Genomic DNA, 22,381 nt, shown 5'->3' on the forward strand with positions numbered 1-22,381 from the left:
ATGAATCAGTCAATGAATGAATAAAGGAACCTGCTATCAGCAATAATCATGCAGCTTTTTTATCCCATATCCCAGTTTTTCACATTGTCCAGTGCGCTATGTAAAAAGAAAGCTTGCTGTTACATATAAATTCATTATTCCAAGAAGGATATTCTCTCATTTCTCTAAACATATGCATCCAGGGATTCAGAGGTGCTGTCGGGATGTTCTGAGAAGAATTACAATGGGCCTCAGGGAGATGCAAGAACACTTTTTAAAAAAATTCTCAGTTTGTATATTACCTCACGGTATGGCATGCCGGCTTGACAGCGACAGATAGAAAAACATAACACCGGAGGGAAGGTTGGTGTCATGGCAAGGGAAAAAAATTAAAGCGGACTCACAAAGCAAAGCACAGAAACTTCATGACGAAATGATGGGTATAGAAGGTGCAAATAGTAGCAGGGAGGAGCCGGAACAGAGGACTAAAGGGGCCCAAAGACAGGAAGAACAGGAAAAGGTATTAGAGGAGGGAGACAAAGAGGAAGAAAGGGAACTTCAAGAGGAAGAAGGAGTGAGAACAAAAGAGCTAAGAGAAGGGACAGGAAGTAATAGAATATCGCGCAGTAGAACCACAAAGAAATGGAACAGAATTTAAAAATTTTATCATTAAATGTAAATGGTCTTAACTCTCTGGCTAAATGACATCAAATTTTTAGAAAAGCGGTAAAACAAAAAATGGATATTGTGTGCATCCAAGAGGTGCACATAAGGAAACAGGATGAAAAATACTTACAGTGTAAAAAATTAGGAGAATCATTTGTAGCATTAGCGGAAGAAAAGAAAAGAGGAATAGTGGTGTACATTAGAGAAGGAATAGAGGGTAATTTGAGATACGCAGATGCAGCAGGAAGAATATTGATGATAGAAGTAAAATTAGAATATAAAAATGTTTTATTGGTGGTCATCTATGCGCCAAATAATGGACAGTTAGAATTTTATAAAAAAGTACATGAAAAGATATCAGAAGAAAAAACAGAGAATATATGTCTAATTTGCGATTTCAACGCAATTATTGATGTAAAAAAGGATTATAGCAGTAATCAGAATAATAATAAAAAAAGAAAAATGTACTCCCTAGAACTTTTATGGACTTAGTAGAAGAATTAAATTTAATAGATAGTTGGAGATTTTATAACCCCAAGGTAAAGAAATTTACATATTATTCTAATGCTCAGAAGTCCTGGTCCAGAATAGACATGGTATGGATAACTAAGACACTTATTCAAGAGATAGAAACAATAGAAATAATGTCAAACAATTGGGCTGATCATAACCCGGTACTGTTGATATGGAAAGGACATCCAAGGAAAAAGAGGAGATAGATGTTGAGCCCAAAGATACTGAAGGAAAAGGAATATATAGAGCAAATGAAAAAGGAATTAGAGTTGTTTTTTAGAGACAATACAAAATACCATACCTCCCTTCAGAATCTGTGGGATACAATGAAAGCTTATGTGAGAGGATTAACAATAGCCTACAGTGCAAAAAGAAAAAAAGGAAAGGGAAAATGAATATAAGAATGTGCAGGAAGAGATCAACAATTGGGAAGAAAAATTACAAGATAAACCTGGGGATGAGCAAATTAGAGGTAAATGGTTAGCAGCTAAACATAAATTGAATATATTGGAACAGGAAAATTATGCAAAGGCATTGAAATTTATAAAACAGAATTATTTTGAACATGCAACTAAGCCAGAGAGGTGGCTTGCTTATAGATTAAGAAAAGAAAGGGAGAAAAGAACAATTCAGCAACTACAGGATAAAAGGGGTAAAATGCAATATAGTTTAGAAAAGAAAAAGGGGATAGCATATCAATTTTTTCAAGAACTCTATGAGCAAGATAAAGTGACAGAGGAGGAAATAAATCAATATCTAAATGGAGAGGGAATGTTGGCTTTAACAGAGGAAGAAAGGGAGATATTAAATAGGGATATCACTATAGAAGAATTAAGAGAGGCAATTAAGAAACAAAAAAAATAATAAAACCCCAGGGACAAATGGACTACAAAGTGAATTCTATAAGGACTAGGAGAAGCATTGGATTGGATATTATTAGAAACCTGTAATGGGGCATTAATAGAGGCAAAGCTACCAGATTCGTGGAGAGAAGCATACATTTCATTGATACCGAAGGAAGGAGCAGATATAGCACAGATAAAAAATTATAGACCAATCTCTTTATTAAACACTGATTACAAAATTTTTATGAATATAATGGCAAACAGGATGAAAAAAAATACTAAATTATAGAATACACCCAGACCAAAATGGGTTTTTACCAACAAGACAAATAAAAAATAATATAAGAACTGTAATCAATGTATTAGAATATTAGGAGGTGCATCCAGAGAGGCTGGTAGCCCTGGTCTTTCTGGATGCCCAAAAGGCTTTTGATCAGGTCAGATGGCAATTTATGCTTCAGCAAATAAAAAACATGAAATTTGGGGAGAGATTTGAAAATACAATAGCCTCCATATACACAAAACAAAAAGCAAGTATAACAGTAAATGGAGATTTTACAAACTTTTTTGACATAAAAAAAGAGTACGGCAGGGATATCCGCTTTCACCCTTACTCTTCATCCTGACATTGGAAAATCTATTGATAAAAATTAGATCAAACAAAAAGATAAAAGGATTGAATGCAAAACGAGAGGAATACAAGGCCCAAGCATTTGGGGATGACCTTGTATTCTTCATAGAAGAACCATTAGAAATAGGACCAATATTGATAAGAGAGATAGAGAAATTGGGGAAGGTAGCTGGCTTAAAAATTAATAAAGATAAGACTAAAATGTTAACGAAAAATGTAGCAGGAAAACAAACAGAGGAATTAATTAAAGAATTAGGATTACAAGGAGTAAAAAAGATTAAGTATTTAGGCATATATTTGACAGCCAAATCCTCAACTATAAAGGAGAATAATTATGTAACTTTAACAAATAAAAGAGGATTTAGAAAAATGGGGGAAACTGAAATTATCATTATTAGGAAGGATAGCAGCTATAAAGATGAACATTCTGCCGAGGCTGCTTTATTTATTTCAGACGATTCCAGTAAAATTAGACAAATTTTTTTTTGTAAATTTGAACAAGATAACTACAAAATTTGTGTGGGAAGGAAAAAAGGCAAGAATTAAACTAAGTACTTTGCAGGATGATAGAGGCAGAGGTGGATTTGGACTCCCAGCGTGGGAGACATATTATAGAGCAACAAGTTTGACATGGATCAGGGAATGGGTGAATCTGAAAAATCAAAGACTGTTAACCTTGGAGGGACATTATTTGTTGATGGGGTGGCACGCCTTCTTGTGGAACACCAGGAACAAAACACATAGGTATTTTTGCAATCATATATTAAGATATTCATTAATTTATACATGGCAGGAAATTAAAAGTAAACACTATATGAAAGTTCCTGGATGGTTATCCACAGTGGAGGCGATGATACACCCCAACACCTTAGAAATTTGAAAAATGGTAAGATACTATGGAATTTTGGATTCTCAAAGAACATTAAAAACACGAGAGGAACTCAGAGATCAAGGGATACAGATAGATTGATGGCCCTATCTTCAGATAAAAACAAGATATAAAAAGGAAGAAGAGGAAGGAGGAATTGAATTAAAACCGAATCAGTTGGATAAACTTTTAGAAGCCACGAAGGAAAAATTGATTTCAAAAATTTACAAATATCTATTGGAATTTGATCTAGCAGAGGAATTAGTAAAGGGATAAATGATAGCATGGGCAAGAAATATTGGGCATAATTTAGAATTGGAGGACTGGGAAAAAGTGTAAGAAAATAACTATATTATAACAAAGTCAGTGGTTTATAAAGAGAATCAATACAAAATGTGGTATAGATGGTATCTGGCCCCTTCGAGATTAGCAAAAATGTATTCAAATTCCAACCTGCTGGAAATGCAAACAGGCACAGGGTACTTTCTTCCATGTCTGGTGGCTTTGCCCAAAAATTAGGAAGTATTGGGAAAAAGTAAGAATTTGGCTAATAGAAATAACATCGGAAAAAATAGAACTCAAACCAGAGATTTTCCTATTAGGGATGATTAAAGAAAACTATAGGAAAGAAATAAAGTATTTAATATTACACATAGTCACTGCAGCCAGATTGGCTCTCGCCCAATATTGGAAAACTGACTAACTGCCAACAGACCAATGGATAATCCAAAAAATCTATAATTGCGTGAAATTGGACAAACTAACATTTGAAATGAAGGACAAGGTAGACTCAAAATGTTATATAGCGTGGAATAGGTGGTATGATTGGATTACTCGTAGAAATGAGAGTAAATGAAAAATTTTGTATGATAATAATAATTAACAAATATGCACCGTTAATAAGATAATGGACATGTGACCAAAGTCACTTTTTCTTTTTATGTATTGTCGTTTGTATTAATATATATGTATCTTGTATATACATAGTATAGTACTTTACTTTTATATGTTTAATAAAATTTTGTTTTTAAAACCAAAAGAAAAAAGAAAAGAAAAACATCACAGAGGGTGGTGAGCACAGCACAAAACATCATGGGCTGTTCCCTGATACCACTTAGAGGTCAACTTCCTCATAGCCATGGCCCATTTTAAATAAGGCAAAGTCAACGACCAGCTAGTTTTGCAAAATTGCCATTCTTGGATATTTTTTGCTGTTCATTTAAGAGAGTTGTAGTCTTTGAAGTCTTAGGTATACGTGTTATGTGCAGTTTTGGACAAACTAACTAACATGAAATGTAGTTAGGTGTCTAATTGCAGAGGGCCCTCCTGAGGCTGGAAAGTATGAAAAGACACTCTCCACACAATAAATAACATCTCTTTGGTAACTACCCTGTTTCCCCGAAAATAAGACATCTCCTGATAATAAGTCTAATCGGGCTTTTGAGCACATGCGATAAAATAAGCCTCCCCAAAAAATAAGCCCTCCCCGAAAATATTTAAACAGATAGCTGGAAATCAGGTAAGATGACAAAAGGATCTCTATCTTGCTCCATGCATCCCAAAATAATAAGACCTCTCCGAAAATAAGGCCAAGCGCTTATTTCAGAGTTCAAAAAAAAATTTAAGACAGGGTCTTATTTTCGGGAAAACATGGTACGTGGGGAGTTGGAACATAGCCAGGCTTGACCTGTTGCTCTCCCCAAGTCTTCTCCATCTTCTTCAATGTTTACTTCAGCTTCGACTGGCTTGGGGATTTCGGCACCGATACAGGCTGAAGGGTTAGGCAGTTAGCAGCCCAACGGTCCTCCTTTCCACATCAGAAGCAGGCCTGTGTGAGGTGACACTGGCCCTCTCTAGTGGCCGATGGAGGCGTTCCTCCCTCTCTGCGCATTGACCAGCGCCTCTCCTTGATCAGCAGGGGTGGCTCTCTTGCACTGTGTGCTGCCTGTACTCCAACAGGTCCAATTATACTGTGATAGCGTGTTGATACCACACATGGATCATCTGGGATCCCCCCCCAGGAAATTCTAATACAGTTAATCTGTCTCGGAAATTGTGGAACAGTAAGTGCTCTGGCCACCCTCTTAGTCTTCCAGCCAGGCTGCAGAACTCCTGAATGTAATCAACCGCTCCCTACCAATCCAAGTAGTTCCACACCTGGTTTAGGAAGTAGGTGAGCTTCTCTGGCCAACTGTCAAATGTGGCTTCCAAAGGCAGGGACTCACGGTCTTCCCAGACTATTACGGGAGAATATATGGGGAGAAACTGACTCAGGCTTAACCCATCCAAGACCGAGTGGCTGTGGTTTCCGGCATCCCGATATAGTCAGTTGATGCCATCGCTGACTATTGGGGGTGAGTTGTTGGCCCCCACGGAGAGGGCTCGCAACTTGGGTGTCCTCCTGGATTCACGGCTGTCTTTAGAAGAACATTTGACGGCCGTGACCGGGAGGACTTTTCATCAGGTTCGCCTGATCTGCCAGTTGCGTCCCTTTCTAGATTGGGACTCCTTACGCATGGTCACTCATGCCCTGGTCACATCCCGCCTGGACTACTGTAGTACTCTCTACATGGGGCTCCCCTTCAGGAGCATCCGGAGGCTCCAACTGGTGCAGAGTGCAGCCACGTGGGTGGTTATGGGAGCGACGTGGCGTTCCCATGTAACACCTCTCCTGCGCGAGCTGCACTGGTCTTCCGGGTGCGCTTCAAGGTTTTGGTCACCACCTTTAGAGCGCTTCATGGCTTAGGACCTGGTTATTTACAGGACCGTCTGCTGCCACCAACAGCCTCCCACCGGCCAGTACGCTCCCATAGAGAGGGACTCCTCCAGGTGCCGTCAGCCAAACAGTGTCGACTGGCGGCCCCTAGGGGGAGAGCCTTCTCTGTGGGAGCACCTGCTATCTGGAACGAGCTCCCCCCGGAGATACGGAGGATCCTGGATCTACGCACCTTTCGCCGTGCTCTCAAGACTTTCCTATTTCAACAGGCTGGCCTGGCCTAACTTTTTCTTTTCCCTTTTTAATTCAAATGATGAATTTTAAATTTGTCTTAAAAACATTAGGGTTGTTTAAATTGTCATGGGCCAAATTATTTAATCAGATTTTATACTGTTTTTTTAAATTTTGTAATTTATGTGTTTTATCTGGCTGTTCACCGCCCTGAGTCCTGCGGGAGTAGTGCGGTATATAAATGTGAAAAATAAATAAATAAATAAATTACGTAACCTGATGGTATCCCACCACCTGCAGGGTGGCATGAACTTGGGCTCCTTCCATCACAGGGAGCAGTAGGGGTTGCCCAGAAGCTGCCGAAGGGCATCCCACTACCCCCAAGGTCCTGCTACCCTGTGACACAAACGCCCCAGTACCATCGGATGGGGAAAAAGGAGACTATGTTCACAACTTCATTGATGCCCCTCCCCACATCTCCATCCTGCTGAACTTCTCCCTCAGTTGCTCAACCGAACGGCTGCGAGCCATGGTTGGGGACTTCCACTCTATTGGCTCTTCCCACTCGGCAGCCCTCCTGGCATTCCATTTGGTTCCCCAGGTTATCGCTACTCCCAGTGGAATCAGGGGAAACTCCATCTCGGCAACCTTTCCCATGCCGCTCATTCATTGGGCTTTCGGGATCTGGTAGAGCAGTGGTTCTCAACCTGTGGGTCGCGACCCCTTTGGGGGTCGAATGACCCTTTCACAGGGGTCGCCTAAGACCATCGGAAAACACATATTTTCAATGGTCTTAGGAATAATTTTATGGTTGAGGGTCACCACAACATGAGAAACTGTATTAAAGGGTCGCGGCATTAGGAAGGTTGAGAACCACTGGGGTAGAGGAACCTGGTCATGACTCCTTCTCCTCGTGTTGGTGGCTGCTCCAACTGCTTGGCTCTCACCTTGGACCGCATCATTAGTAGCTGTATTCTGGAGTCCCCTGGGATCATTGCCAGAGCTTCCTGGGGAAGAACAGCTTCAGTGTGGCCTCAGCTTTTTCTCCATTCCTGAAGTCACCATGCTACAACTCTCTCGGAAGTGCTCAGAGAGGCTGCATTTGTTGCAATATTTTCAGGATCAGACTCAATAATATTAGTGAGAGTTAAAGGTTTAAATATACTTCCTTTTATTTACAATAGGCATTCTATATTCACTGAATATTCACAGATAGAAGCAAGGAAAAGGGTGTAGGTGGCTCCTTATATATACAATGGGTGGAGCAATAAGTGGGAGTGGTGAATTATGAATACATTAAGAAGTGAAAAATAAGTTAACCCCTGATACCCCATTCATATACTATTTACACATTAGAGAATAAGGCATTTACATCTGACAAATCCCCCTCTAAATGCCGATTCGTTATACAACACCAATTACATTCAGATTCAGGACAATACAAGACATACAATTTAGATGTTAAATATTTGTGTTGCTTAGAAGGTAAAGGCTTTGTCAATATGTCAGCTAATTGTTCTGAAGTATCACAATGCACTGCTTTAATAAATCCATCCTGAGATAATTGCCTCACATGTTTAAATTTTATATCTATATGCCTGGACCTTTGTCCAATGGCATCAGATCTAGATATTTCAATGGCTGCTTTATTGTCTTCATGCATAACAAAAGGCAAAGCAGGTTTTTTCCAAACATCTGAAATTAAATCATTAAACCATACAAGGTTATTTGCAGCTTTGGATAAACAAACATATTCCGCTTCTGTCGTTGAAGTGGCTACTAGTTCTTGTTTACCAGTATACCAGTAAACTGGACAGTCATTTAAGAGAAAAATATAACCAGATGTACTTTTTCTGCATGATGTGTCTCCAGCCCAGTCCGCATCTGCATAACATGCAAGCTTTGGTTCTTTATTATCACTAGGTTCTAATACTAAGCAAAAATCTAGTGTACTTTTCAGATATCTTAAAATTCTTTTAACAGCTTCCCAGTGATACATTGTTGGTTTGCTGACGTGTCTGGATAATAAATTGAGTGGTAAGGCGATATCTGGTCTAGTCCAATTAGATATATAAAGAAGTGAACCTATGATTGATCTATAAAACGTGTTATCCTTGAATTCAGGTGAAGATTCATCAGTATTTCTAAGAAAATCAGTTTGCATAGGAGTATCACAGGGTTTGGCATTGTTTAAATTGCATTTATTTAAGAGTTCTATAATCTTATCTCTCTGAGTAAGTTTGAATCCCCTTCTAGTCTTATTAATTTGAACACCAAGATATTTGTTCACTTTACCTAGAGATTTCAACGAGAAATGTTCATTTAACTTATTTACAAAAGTTTCTCTTCTCTCTTTGTGTTTTCCTATATATAAAATGTCCTCTACATAAATCAACACAAATTCAATGTAATCATCACCCTTTTTGACAAAGAAACAGTTATCAGCAGTGGTAGCGTTGAAATCCATGGTCTTAAGTACTTTTACTAAACAATCATACCATCTTTTACCAGATTGTTTTAATCCGTATAAACTCTTGTTCAACAGCCAAATTTCATTTTTGTTGGTGTATTGACTGTGAGGTGCTCTTACGTATATTTCCTTATCTAGTTTTGCGTGTAGATACGCAGTCTGTATGTCATATTGAAATACATCAAGATTGAGTGCTGATGCTACCACTAGAGCTGTTTTGACACTCTCTGTTCTTACAGTGGGGGAATACGTGTCAGTATAGTCCTCCGGATATTTCTGTGCATAACCTTGTGCAACTAATCTAGCTTTATATAGAGTATTGCCTCCTTCTAAGTTCTTAATTTTATATATCCACCTGGTACCAATAATTGTTTTATCTTTAGGTGCAATTGCAGGTGTAAATACATTTAATCCTTGTAAACTTTCCATCTCTTTTTTCATAGCTAATTCCCATTTTTCTTTTTCTTCACGAGGGAGTTTTAACACTTCCTCATAAGTATTAGGTGTTATTGGCTCACCATCCATATGCATTATGTAATCTCTGTATTTATTTGGCATTTGATTTCTGTTGTTTCTAATGACTCTTTCAGGTTTGCTATTGTTATCATGCAAATATCTTGCTTCCTTTTTTGTTAGTGTGTCTGTCTTTATTTTGTGTTGGCTATTTGTCCAAGTTTTGGTTTTGCTTTTATATTTGTTGATATTCTGTTTTTCTATGGTCCCTTTCTCATGAGATTTTGTATCTTTACATTTATTTGGAAATATTTCATTAAGATGTAATTTAGACCAGTTGGCCTGTTCATGGAACACAGCTGTTCTGGAAACTATAAATTTGTTATTATTATCAATGAATCTGTACCCTTTGGTGCCAGTTTCATATCCCATAAACCTGAGTCTTCTGGATACGTTTTCTCCCTTTCTTCTCAACTGTTTAGGTATGTGTACGTCTGCAGTGACTCCAAATATGTGCATGTGTGCTAATTTTGGTTTCCTATTATACATTACTTCATATGGTGTCTTATTTACAATACTGGACCAGGTTCTATTTTGTGTGTAATTTGAATAATGTAAGGCTTCTGACCAAAATTGTTTGCTTAAGCCAGCATCCTCCAATGTGCATCTAATCATGGTTTGTAATGTGGAATTCTTTCTCTCTACAATCCCGTTCTGAAACGCAGAAAATGGACTAGACGTGTAATGTAGCATTCCTCTATCCTTTAACCATTGGGAGAATTCTTTAGACATGAATTCACATCCCCTATCTGTCATAATTTGTTTTATTCTGATATTGTGTTGTGTTTCTATGCGTTTGTAAAATTCCTTAAATTTTTGAAAGGTTTCATCTTTGTGTTTTAATGTATAAACAAACCCATAATGGCTATAATCGTCTACTATTGTCAGGAAGTAACGTTTTCTATAGGTGATTGATGGAGTTAATGGGCCAACTAAGTCCATGTGTACTAAGTCAAAAATTTTGTTAGTTGATCTAGTAGATTTTCTTGGCCTGGGACTAGTTTTTAGTTTTGTAGATTTACATACTGAGCATTCCAAATAGTTTTCACAATTTTTTATTTTGACACCTTCTGCGTGTTCAGTCATTTTTTGTACTACAGGAAAACTGGCATGTCCTAACTTCCTATGTAAGATGTGAGCACACTCATCATGAATTGGTTTACCTATTTTTGGTTTTTTTTCATTGTGTGCATCTGCGTGATCATGAGATATTTTACATTCATCATTGTCACTGTTGCTAATATTTTCATCATCTGCTTCAATACAATCTTCCATATTTGAATCAATGTTATGCAACCATTTTTCCTTTGTTATCAGATAAGGTAGGCCTCCTTTAATCATCACAGTGCCTATATTTATTTTATTCTTCTCCAAAGTCGCTTTTCCCTTTGAGAAAACTATATTAATGTCAGAATCTCTACTTAGTTTTATGGCACTTAGTATGTTATGAGGTATTTCAGGTATTAACAATACCCCCTCTATTTTTCCTAGACCAGGCAAGGTTACATTTCCTCTGCCTAATACTTGAACCTTTTCTTGGTTAGCTACCTTTATTACAAATTTATCTTCTGTAAATGAAGACAATATATTTTTGTTATTAGTGGTGTGATTAGTTGCTCCAGAATCAATAAGCCAATTATTGTTCTCATTTTGCTGTATTTTAGTGTTGTCTTGTTTATTTAATCCATTCAGTGAACCAGATTTTCTATCCTTTGAATTATCTCTGCCCCCTCTATTCTCTTTGTAATTTGGTGGGCTTCTATATCTATGTCTATCTATGGAAGACTGTCTATAATTGTATTTGTTCCTATATTCTGACCTATGTCTTTCCTTTGAAATTTTGGGACAATCTCTTCTATTGTATTCCCTGGATCCACAATTGTGACATTTAAATGTTTCATTATATTTTTCTTGGAAAGCTACTTTCCTATAAGGTTTGTGTTCTGTGTGATTGCTAGAACGATTTCTTCTTGAATTGTCTTCTGCTATCAATTTATTGGATAGACTTTCTATGGATAAATATCCTAGATTGATAGTGTCTAAATGTGACATAAAACTGTCCCATGATGAATCAAGTGAGTTGATAATAACACTTTTCATTGTTTGGTCTGAAATCACCTCCCCCCTCAAATGCAGCTCAGCTCTTATTTTGTTTAAAGATATTAAATGCTCACTTATGGAAACCCCTGGTTTCACTCTAGATGAAAAGAAATCCTTAGACATTCTTGTGGTGGTAGCCACACTATCGCTGTGAAACAAATTAAACATGCATTGAATAATTTCTGAAACAGTCAGATTAGGTTTGATGCTATGATACATTGCAGGAGACACACTAGATATTATTAAGAAAAATGCTCTATGGTGTAAACAATCTATTTTTAAAGTCCAAGGTCTTTTTGGGGGACTAGTGATAAAGAATAGTAAATTTTCCTTCATAAAAACAACCTGGAGTTGTTGATACCATTCTTGCAAATTAATGCCATCAACCCTTAGTTTTGGGAAGTCACTGGGTAAATTTCCGACATTATTTTGTCCATTACTTACGACCTGGGGCAGTCCGTGGTCTCGCAAGTGTAGAAAATTGCAAAACGGCATGGGGATGCTCGCAACGAGTCTGCGTGGTTCTCTCGCCAGTTCATGTCTTCCCGGACCGTCTGCGTAGTTTCGCGCATGCGCGTTGTCCATTTCTTCTTTGAAGTCGTCGTGGAAGGTTCTCTCCATTGCGGCTCGCTCGCTCTGCTCTGCTTCAGACGAGTCGGTCTCTGGTTCGACCTTGGGAGTTCTGACGACGGCGGCTGCTCTCCTTTTTCTTTTGGGTGCGTTGGCACTTGCTTCGGTCTGTGGTGTAGGGCGGAATCGACAAGGCTCTCTGGGTTCGGGCGTCGTCGCTTTCGAAGTCAGGATGGGAGCGGGCAGGTCTTGAGGTATCGGCTTGCTCGCTCGCTTCTTCGGTGGCTCTTTGGTAATTTTTAGTTTTGGCCCAAATGCAGCAAAAAGTGTTTTCATTGCTGATTTTATTTGGGATTTTGTTGAGTCATCTTCACTTTCTGATTCTGATTCTTCTGAGGAGTTCGAATCTTCTTTTTCATTTTCGTTGTCTGATAACGTATTTCGCGCCAGAAATTTTGAATTGAGCATTTTGATTGGCTCTGCTTCGCTCACCTTGGAGGCCTGTTGAAACCAAGATGGCTGCCATTCAAAATTTCGCGCGGGATCACTGTTTTTCTTCTTCGTAATGACTTTCTCTGCAGTCATATCACTCACTATTTTTGGGTCTTTAGACTTCTCATTAGTGATGTTTTTCTCTCTCGCTGCTCCGCTGTTCTTCAGCATTTCTTGGAGGTTCGCGATGAGGCTTTCATCATTCTTCTGGCTTTTTAATAGTTTTAATATCTCTGACCTGAGTTCGTTATTCTCTATTTCGATTTCCTCCTGGTCATCATTTTCGTCTATTATTTCTTCGTCTTCAGTGGTGTATTCTTCGGATTCTCTCGAAATTGCGTTTGTGGATTCGTTGATTATTTCTTGTTCTGTTTCCATTTCTTTGCTGTAGGCCCTGGTGTTGGGCCTATCTTTCTTAGACATTTTTAAGTTTTTATTGAGTCAATTAACCATCCTCTGCTACCAGCTTGTTGCAATATTTTCAGGATCAGACTCAATAATATTAGTGAGAGTTAAAGGTTTAAATATACTTCCTTTTATTTACAATAGGCATTCTATATTCACTGAATATTCACAGATAGAAGCAAGGAAAAGGGTGTAGGTGGCTCCTTATATATACAATGGGTGGAGCAATAAGTGGGAGTGGTGAATTATGAATACATTAAGAAGTGAAAAATAAGTTAACCCCTGATACCCCATTCATATACTATTTACACATTAGAGAATAAGGCATTTACATCTGACAGCATTCATAATGTGAAGGTTAAGGACAGTTGGTTTAATGGCAACAATCTTACTAGTGAACCCAACGAAAGGAGTCCTTAAGGCAATTAAGTCCCAGTGAAACCAACTCTGAGGTTTCCTGCACAAAAGTTTGCTTAGTTAAACATTAGATTCCCATTCCCCCACCCACAAAGTCTTCACATTGTCCAATAGTAATATTTATTTCTGTTATGGGAACAGTTCACTTCTCCATCGAGCACCTGCGTCAATGACCTTGGTATGGTGAAGGCTCCTGCGGTCAGTGAATGGCTTCTTGGCATTCCATTCCCTCCCCCCTTTTCTTTGGCAAGATGATGAAGCTAACAAGCATTGTAGCAATAAAATCTTGACAATAACTAAAGGAGTTATTGCATCTAACCATTGGTATGATTGCTCACACTTCCTAAGGTACAGCTCACTGCCACCATACCCCATTAGCACCCATTCTACCTGAAGATACCATGGCACAGGCCAAACTTCATCTTGTGTATAGGTGTTAACTTTCAGTTATTTCAAAAGTCAACTTCACCTTGATTCCCAAATCCATCTGCTCTGTGGATTAGCAACAAGAGATACAAGCATGTTTTTCCCTGTCTGGTGTACAAACAACATCTATTGCCCAATGGATAGGACAATTGCTTTCCCTTCCAATTATAGAATAACAGTAATTCTTAATATATTCCTTATGGATTTCAATCCACAAAAATATTCCAAGGTTAAACCTGCTTTAAAAGATATTCTCTGAGTTGTCCCAGTGGTGGAGGATTTTGCCTGGTCTTCCAAAGAGCTAACTGCGGGGTTTGGTGAGGCTCAGCTAGCCTTTGTGTCAAAGCCCAAACACAGGTAAGAGAAAGCATGATTGATACAGTATTTTATTGATGGATTAGTCTTGTGACCTTATTACAATTCATATAAAGAATGGTTGCTGGAACTGGGTATGTCGAGTCTAGTGAAAAGAAGGACCAGGGGTGACATGAGAGCAGTTTTCCAATATCTCAGGGGCTTCCCCAAAGAAGAGGGAGTCAAGCTACTCTCCAAAGTACCTGATGGCAGGACAAGAAGCAATGGGTGGAAACTAATCAAGGAGAGAAGCAACTTAGAACTAAGGAGAAATTTCCTGACAGTGAGAACAATTCATCAGTGAAACGACTTGCCTCCAGAAGTTGTGAATGCTCCAACACTGGAAGTTTTTAAAAAGAGGTTGGATAACCATTTGTCTGAAGTGGTGTAGGGTTTCCTGCCTAAGGAGGGGGTTGAACTAGAAGACCTCCAAGGTCCCTTCCAACTCTGTTATTCTATAAAATAAAACACCACACATACTCTAATTTCAGAATAGGATAGATAGGAAGAAATAAAGTGATAAAGTACAAATGTGTTCATGCAAAGAGACATCAGATAAATTTGACTTGAGGCCATCCAGAAGGCACGGAAGCTGTCTGTTGTGCTACAGCTCTGATGGCATTTCAAATACTCCCTGCCATTCAGCTTCTGCACAAACCTTGATTTCTGATCTAGGAGGGAAGGTGAGAAGAATGAGTGGGCTGCCTCTCCTGCTGCTGCTCTTCTGTCTCCTGCCTCCAGTTAGTGCTAAGAAGATTCATACCGTATGTCCATTGCAAAAACAAGTAAAGTTTCTAAATCAGTGGGAATTTTACAGGCCTGGCGATCTGATCGTTGGAGGGAATTTGCCCCTGGCAACTTTTGTGGAGTCCAAATCACCAGATTTTCAAGGGGACCCATTGCAGCTTATTATTGACCGCAGGTAAGTTTCCCTGGAGGGAAAAAATGTAGGTGATTGTTTCCTTTTCTTTGGATTCAGGGCCTCTTTTAAGAGATACTCATTCTAGGGATCGGCAGATCTTTGTCCCTTTCTCAATAAAGAGGAAAGTTCAGGAAATAGTCTAGAATTCCCAGTCTTTCCAGAACTGATCCTGAGGACAGAGAAGAACAACAGTATATACACAAATTATATGCAGGAGGCAGGACCTGCCTTTCCAGACGTTTTTATCAGGATGATTATCAACCATATAAAAGTAGGGAGGGGAAACACCTTGGAAACTTTGCTGGTTTAGTGAAGAAGTTGACTTATAATATTAATTTGGATATAAAGTCATATTTTAAAAAAACTCAATTTTTTTTTATCTTTTTCCAATGTGGATATGGTCAAAAAAGCAAAACAAACAAACACCCTCCTCAGCTTTGGAATCAGCAGAGTGTCTGGTTTCCAAGTAACACCCCCAATGAAAGAAGACTCTGAGGTTTGAGTTTCCTCGAAGTTCCATTTTATTAGAGATGTCATATTGGCACATCTGGGAAAACCCGAATCTGAAAGCTTCCAGGTGTTCCCCACCCAAAGAAAGTCCAAGTCCATGCCCAGCACCCACATGTCCATCACATGGTCCAACTAAAGCACTGTCCCAACTGGAGATGCATCCCAGCCGCACCCCTTAAGGTGCAGGATAAGATGTCCTTGACTCTCTGAGAAAGGAATGATGTTCTGTCCCCCTACCTCACATAGGCAGACACACGAGCAAAAGACGTCTACCAGTAATTTATTTTTACAATCCTTTGGCAGATAAAAGTTCTGGCAGCTACTTTCCGAATGCCTGCCAAGTTTCTTATCACTTCTAGAAACAGGAGTCAGCGTATCTGTAGTCATTTACTGGGGCAACCAAGAGTTCACAAGGCACAAAAGAGTAGTCAGAAGTCATTCACAAAGTCCAAGCCTTAATTCTGAAAGATATCCCATTCGAAGCTCACGATATGCAGTTTTTGTCCATCACAGAGCCTGCAGAGCAATGAGCATGCCTCTCCCTCCAACGCTGCCTGGGATCAATCCAAGATTGATCTTCATCATTCCCTATTAGTGGGTGCTCCAACATGCCTAACTCCTGGCCTTCAGCTGGAACCTGAGGAGTTGCCAGAAAGGAGGGTCCTGGAGAGGGAGGCCTTGTCAGTTCCTCCCCATCACTTTCAGAGGCTCGGGAGCCGGAGTCACAACAGAATGTTATTATGATTATTTATCACCTGTGCTCCATTCAATCCCCCCTCCCACTTTCCCACAGTAGTAAATGTGGCAGGCCTGAAGATCCAATGAAAAAGATGGTTTCTAGGCCTGACACAAAGCTCTTCAATAATGGTCCTTAGTAAATCTAAGGGGCTGTGGCCCCCACTGGAGTCTTCTTCTCAGACCTGTAGAAGCTGCTTCAAGGATGAAACAAACTGAGTAGGGAGGAAGAGAAGCAATTGGGGAGTAGTTCAGCCACTGGAGGAAAGTGAAGAAAGGAGGGAGGATAGAGGGGTAAAAAATGATGTGGGAAATGGACGGCCTGGCCTTTCTCCTTTCTCAGAAATCCATCCAAATGCAATCAAGGAACATCCTTAAAAAAGCCAAAACAACCCAATGGAACTTGTCACTTAATGCTGCAAGAACACACAAAAAAGACCAGGCCAACTCCGCCAACACACAAGATCTTTCCTATAATGTTCCCCAATCTTTTTCTCACTGTAGACCCCTAGTCAAAGAGTACCATCAATTCCTGGCCTTGATGTTTGCTGTCATGGAGGTGAATAAGGATCCAGTTCTCCTCCCCAACATCACCTTCGGCTTCCACATCTATGAAAATCAGAAGATGGAGAGGAAGATTTTCTTATACAGCCTCTTCCTGCTCTCCACACGGCACCGAATGGTTCCAGGTTACAAATGTGACAGGAAGGACTCTCTGCTCTCTGTCATTGGAGGTCACAACTCCAAATCCTCAAGGCAGATGGCCTCCATCTTCAGCATCCCCAAAGTCCCACAGGTAAGGAAGCTGCACTGGATGCAGTTTGGAGCACACAAACAACCAAAGCACACACAGAAGCCAAGGATGTAAGCAAAGGTATTGGGGGGGGGCGGGGGACACACCAGGGGTATATGACTTAGATAATCCATCCTAAAGTTGAATTGATTTTTCTATGTGTGGGAAGTTAGCACCCACCCCTCTTCTAGAAGAATGAAATATTCTGGGGAATATTAAAAAGGCAGAGTATTATATTTCCCTCAATGAGAAAAGGAGAAACATGTTTTTAAAAAGAAAGCAGCTTTCTGCGACTCCCTGCCCTCACCCCTTCAGCTCCAGGTGATGGGATTAGGACATGGCCCCCACAACATGATAGGATTAGCTCTCTACTCATCTCACCACATGGCACCTGGGAAGATTACACCACCCAGCAAGGCTCAACCAAGCCTGTGACACAGGGAGCCTTCAAAGTTAGCTAAGACCCCTGCCCCCTGGGAGTCTGACAGCCAATTAGAATACAAGTTCAAATTCAAAGCCGAACAGAGGGTATAAATCTCTCTCTCTCTCTCTCTCTCTCTCTCTCTCTCTCTCTCTCTCTCTCTCTCTCTCTCTCTCTCTCTCTCTCTCTCTCTCCCTCCCTCCCTCCCTCCCTCCCTCCCTCCCTCCCATGTATTTTTGCCCAGGACCTCAAACCATTTGGTCCCGTCCACCATTAAAAACCATCTTTCCAATCAGCCACCATGTTTCCACTGATTTTCTCCCCACTTGGAACTAAACCCAGAAGGATATTTCTTCCAACAAATGTTATATGTCAACATACATTTTTATACAATTGCAAAAAGATACCGACATAATTCTGAAAAGCTGCATTTGCCAAGAGGCATTGCTCCCTGACTTTCATAAAAATTTATCATCTTTCTGCACCTTTCGGTGCAGTTTATTCTCTGAATCAGGTAGAGGTTTTGTTCCTTTGACTTATGATCTTTTTTTTTTGTTTGTTTTAAAAACAAAACTTTATTAAACATACAAAAGTAAAATACTATACTATGTATATACAAGATACATATATATTAATACAAACGACAAAACATAAAAAGAAACAGTGACTTTGGTCACACGTCCATTATCTTATTAATGGTGCATATTTGTTAATTATTATTATCATACAAAATTTTTCATTTACTCTCATTTCTACGAGTTACCCAATCATACCACCTATTCCACGCTATATAACATTTTGAGTCTACCTTATCCTTCATTTCAAATGTTAGTTTGTCCAATTTCGCGCAATTATAGATTTTTTGGATTATCCATTGGTCTGTTGGCAGTTAGTCAGTTTTCCAATATTGGGCGAGCGCCAATCTGGCTGCAGTGACTATGTGTAATATTAAATACTTTATTTCTTTCCTATAGTTTTCTTTAATCATCCCTAGTAGGAAAATCTCTGGTTTGAGTTCTATTTTTTCCGATGTTATTTCTATTAGCCAAATTCTTACTTTTTCCCAATACTTCCTAATTTTTGGGCAAAGCCACCAGACGTGGAAGAAAGTACCCTGTGCCAGTTTGCATTTCCAGCAGGTTGGAATTTGAATACATTTTTGCTAATCTCGAAGGGGCCAGATACCATCTATACCACATTTTGTATTGATTCTCTTTATAAACCACTGACTTTGTTATAATATAGTTATTTTCTTACACTTTTTCCCAGTCCTCCAATTCTAAATTATGCCCAATATTTCTTGCCCATGCTATCATTTATCCCTTTACTAATTCCTCTGCTAGATCAAATTCCAATAGATATTTGTAAATTTTTGAAATCAATTTTTCCTTCGTGGCTTCTAAAAGTTTATCCAACTGATTCGGTTTTAATTCAATTCCTCCTTCCTCTTCATCCTTTTTATATCTTGTTTTTATCTGAAGATAGGGCCATCAATCTATCTTTATCCCTTGATCTCTGAGTTCCTCTCGTGTTTTTAATGTTCCTTGAGAATCCAAAATTCCATAGTATCTTACCATTTTTCAAATTTCTAAGGTGTTGGGGTGTATCATCGCCTCCACTGTGGATAACCATCCAGGAACTTTCATATAGTGTTTACTTTTAATTTCCTGCCATGTATAAATTAATGAATCTCTTAATATATGATTGCAAAAATACCTATGTGTTTTGTTCCTGGTTTTCCACAAGAAGGCGTGCCACCCCATCAACAAATAATGTCCCTCCAAGGTTAACAGTCTTTGATTTTTCAGATTCACCCATTCCCTGATCCATATCAAACTTGTTGCTCTATAATATGTCTCCCACGCTGGGAGTCCAAATCCACCTCTGCCTCTATCATCCTGCAAAGTACTTAATTTAATTCTTGGCTTTTTTCCTTCCTGCACAAATTTTGTAGTTATCTTGTTCAAATTTACAAAAAAAAAATATATATCCAATTTTACTGGAATTGTCTGAAATAAATAACGCAGCCTCGGCAGAACATTCATCTTTATAGCTGCTACCCTTCCTAATAATGATAATTTCAGTTTCCCCCATTTTTCTACATCCTCTTTTATTTGTTTTATTTATCCTCCTCATTTAGATATTGATTTATTTCCTCCTCTGTCACTTTATCTTGCTCAGAGTTCTTGAAAAAATTGACATGCTATTTCCTTTTTCTTTTCTAAACTATATTGCATTTTACCCCTTTTATCCTGTAGTTGCTGAATTGTTCTTTTCTCCCTTTCTTTTCTTAATCTATAAGCAAACCACCTCCCTGGTTTATTCACGCGTTCAAAATAATTCTGTTTTATAAATTTCAATGTCTTTGCATAATTTTCCTGTTCCAAAATATTCAATTTATGTTTAGCTGCTATCCAGTTACCTCTAATTTGCTCATCCCCAGGTTTATCTTGTAATTTTTCTTCCCAATTGTTGATCTCTTCCTGCATGTTCTTATATTCTTTTTCCTTTTCCTTTTTTCTTTTTGCACTGTAGGCTATTGTTAATCCTCTCACATAAGCTTTCATTGTATCGCACAGATTCTGAAGGGAGGTATGGTATTTTGTATTGTCTCTAAAAAACAACTCTAATTCCTTTTTCATTTGCTCTATATATTCCTTTGCCTTCAGTATCTGTGGGCTCAACGTCCATCTCCTCTTTTTCCTTGGATGTCCTTTCCATATCAACATTACCGGGTTGTGATCAGCCCAATTGTTTGATATTATTTCTACTGTTTCTATCTCTTGAATGAGTGTCTTAGTTATCCATACCATGTGTATTCTGGACCAGGACTTGTGAGGATTGGAATAATATGTAAATTTCTTTACTTTGGGGTTACATCTACAATTGCGTTGAAATCGCCAATTAAACATACATTCTCTGTTTTTTTTCTTCTAATATCTTTTCATGTACATTTTAATAAAATTCTAACTGTCCATTATTTGGTGCATAGATGACCACCAATAAAACATTTTTATATTCTAATTTTACTTCTATCATCAATATTCTTCCTGCTGCATCTGCATATCTCAAATTACCCTCTATTCCTTCTCTAATGTACACCTAATGCTAATATGCTAATTAATGTGCTAATGCTACAAATGATTCTCCTAATTTTTTACATTGTAAGTATTTTTCATCCTGTTTCCTTATGTGCACCTCTTGGATGCACACAATATCCATTTTTTGTTTTACCACTTTTCTAAAAATTTGATGTTGTTTAGCCAGAGAGTTAAGACCATTTACATTAAATGATAAAAATTTTAAATTCTGTTCCATTTCTTTGTGGTTCTACTGTGCGATATTCTATTACTTCCTGTCCCTTCTCTTAGCTCTTGTTTTCACTCCTTCTTCCTCTTGAAATTCCCTTTCTTTCTCTTTGTCTCCCTCCTCTAATACCTTTTCCTGTTCTGCCTGTCTTTGGGTCCCTTTAGTCCTCCGTTCCAGCTCCTCCCTGTTACTGTTTGCTCCTTCTATACCCATCACTTCATCATGAAGGTTCTGTGGTTTGCTCTGTGAGTCCACTTTAATTTTTTTCCCTTGCCTTGACACCAACATTCCCTCCGGTGTTATCCATCTAAACGGTATGTGCCGCTTATTTAATAATGTGGCTAGGAACCAGTATTCCTTTCTCAGTTCTCTTATTCTCTTGGGGACCTGCTTTAATATGGTTATTTCCTTGCCTCCATAGAACATGGGTTCATTTTTCGATATTTTATACACAATGTCTCTTACTTTTCTTTGCACAAATCTTACATGGACCTCCCTTGGAAGTTTATATTGTCTGGCGTAGTTCGTGTGGACCCTATAGACCTCGTCCAGCTTGTTTATTATTTCGTCCTTATCTCGTGAAGGGCCTCCGCAATCACTTCCACCATCAGAAATGTCAGGTACTCCTCTCTATCTTCGACAACATTCTGAAATCGCAAATAAAATGCAGCTCTCTCCATCTCCAGGTGGGCCACTGTATTTTCCAGTTCTTTATTTAGTCCCATCATTTTCTGGTCCAATGAGTTCAATTTTTCTTCTGTCTGTTCTGTTCTTTTCTCTATCACTGTTATTCGTTGATCATTTTTTTGTATGATTTCTTGTATTGAACCCATCTTTTCATCTAATTTTTGGATATCGCTTTTGACTTCCCTCTTGAACTCATCCATATCCCTCCTCATTTCTTCATTATTATTTGTCATACATCATAGTCTCTTGAATTGTTGAGAGGGTAGCCTGCATGATTTGCATTCTCAAACTAGGGGGTTGTTTTTCTGATGGGAACATTCCTTCTATTGTTCTCTGCGCTGCAGGAGAAGCTGATGGTCCAGTCAATGTCGAAGTAGTTTCCTTCCCGTCTTCACAATGGTTGTAGTGGTGCTGGTCATTTCCTTTAACATTCTATACTGTTCCCCTAAAATCCTATCTATCTTTTCCCAATTTACCATCCACTTCGCTGTTCAACTTCCTTTCCTTCCTTCCTTTCCTTATCCCTTACTACCAGAGTATTAACTAGTCCATTACAATTCATAATGCATTATATCTCAGAAAACTTATCTATATAATATAATTTCTAACTTACTTAATAGAATTCTATTAAAAGGAGAACTTCATTCATATCTTAATTAATAATTGAATTACTAAAATTATTCCACTTTTAGTTTAAACCAACAAATAGATAGTTATACAATTACTAATTTAATCAATTAAGAAGCTCTAATATTAATTTTAAATCTTTGTTTTAAATAATAAATGAACAAATTAAGAGGAAAAGGTA

General features: G+C 38.6%; 1 protein-coding gene across 1 annotated transcript in view; it reads left to right on the forward strand.

The window, feature by feature from the left end:
* The first annotated feature begins 412 nt into the window (after positions 1 to 412).
* Positions 413 to 22,381, forward strand: part of LOC139313412 (vomeronasal type-2 receptor 26-like) — a 29,057-nt gene continuing 7,088 nt past the window's right edge. Inside the window, exons 1-3 of the mRNA XM_070939029.1 lie at positions 413 to 587; positions 14,938 to 15,118; positions 16,868 to 17,159. Of these exons, the coding sequence (XP_070795130.1) occupies positions 413 to 587; positions 14,938 to 15,118; positions 16,868 to 17,159 (648 nt within the window). The remainder of the gene's footprint in view (positions 588 to 14,937; positions 15,119 to 16,867; positions 17,160 to 22,381) is intronic.

Source organism: Pituophis catenifer, unplaced genomic scaffold (assembly GCF_029215685.1).
Source record: "Pituophis catenifer annectens isolate HBS135680 unplaced genomic scaffold, rPitCat1.0.hap2 SCAF_1, whole genome shotgun sequence".
Taxonomy (NCBI): domain Eukaryota; kingdom Metazoa; phylum Chordata; class Lepidosauria; order Squamata; family Colubridae; genus Pituophis; species Pituophis catenifer.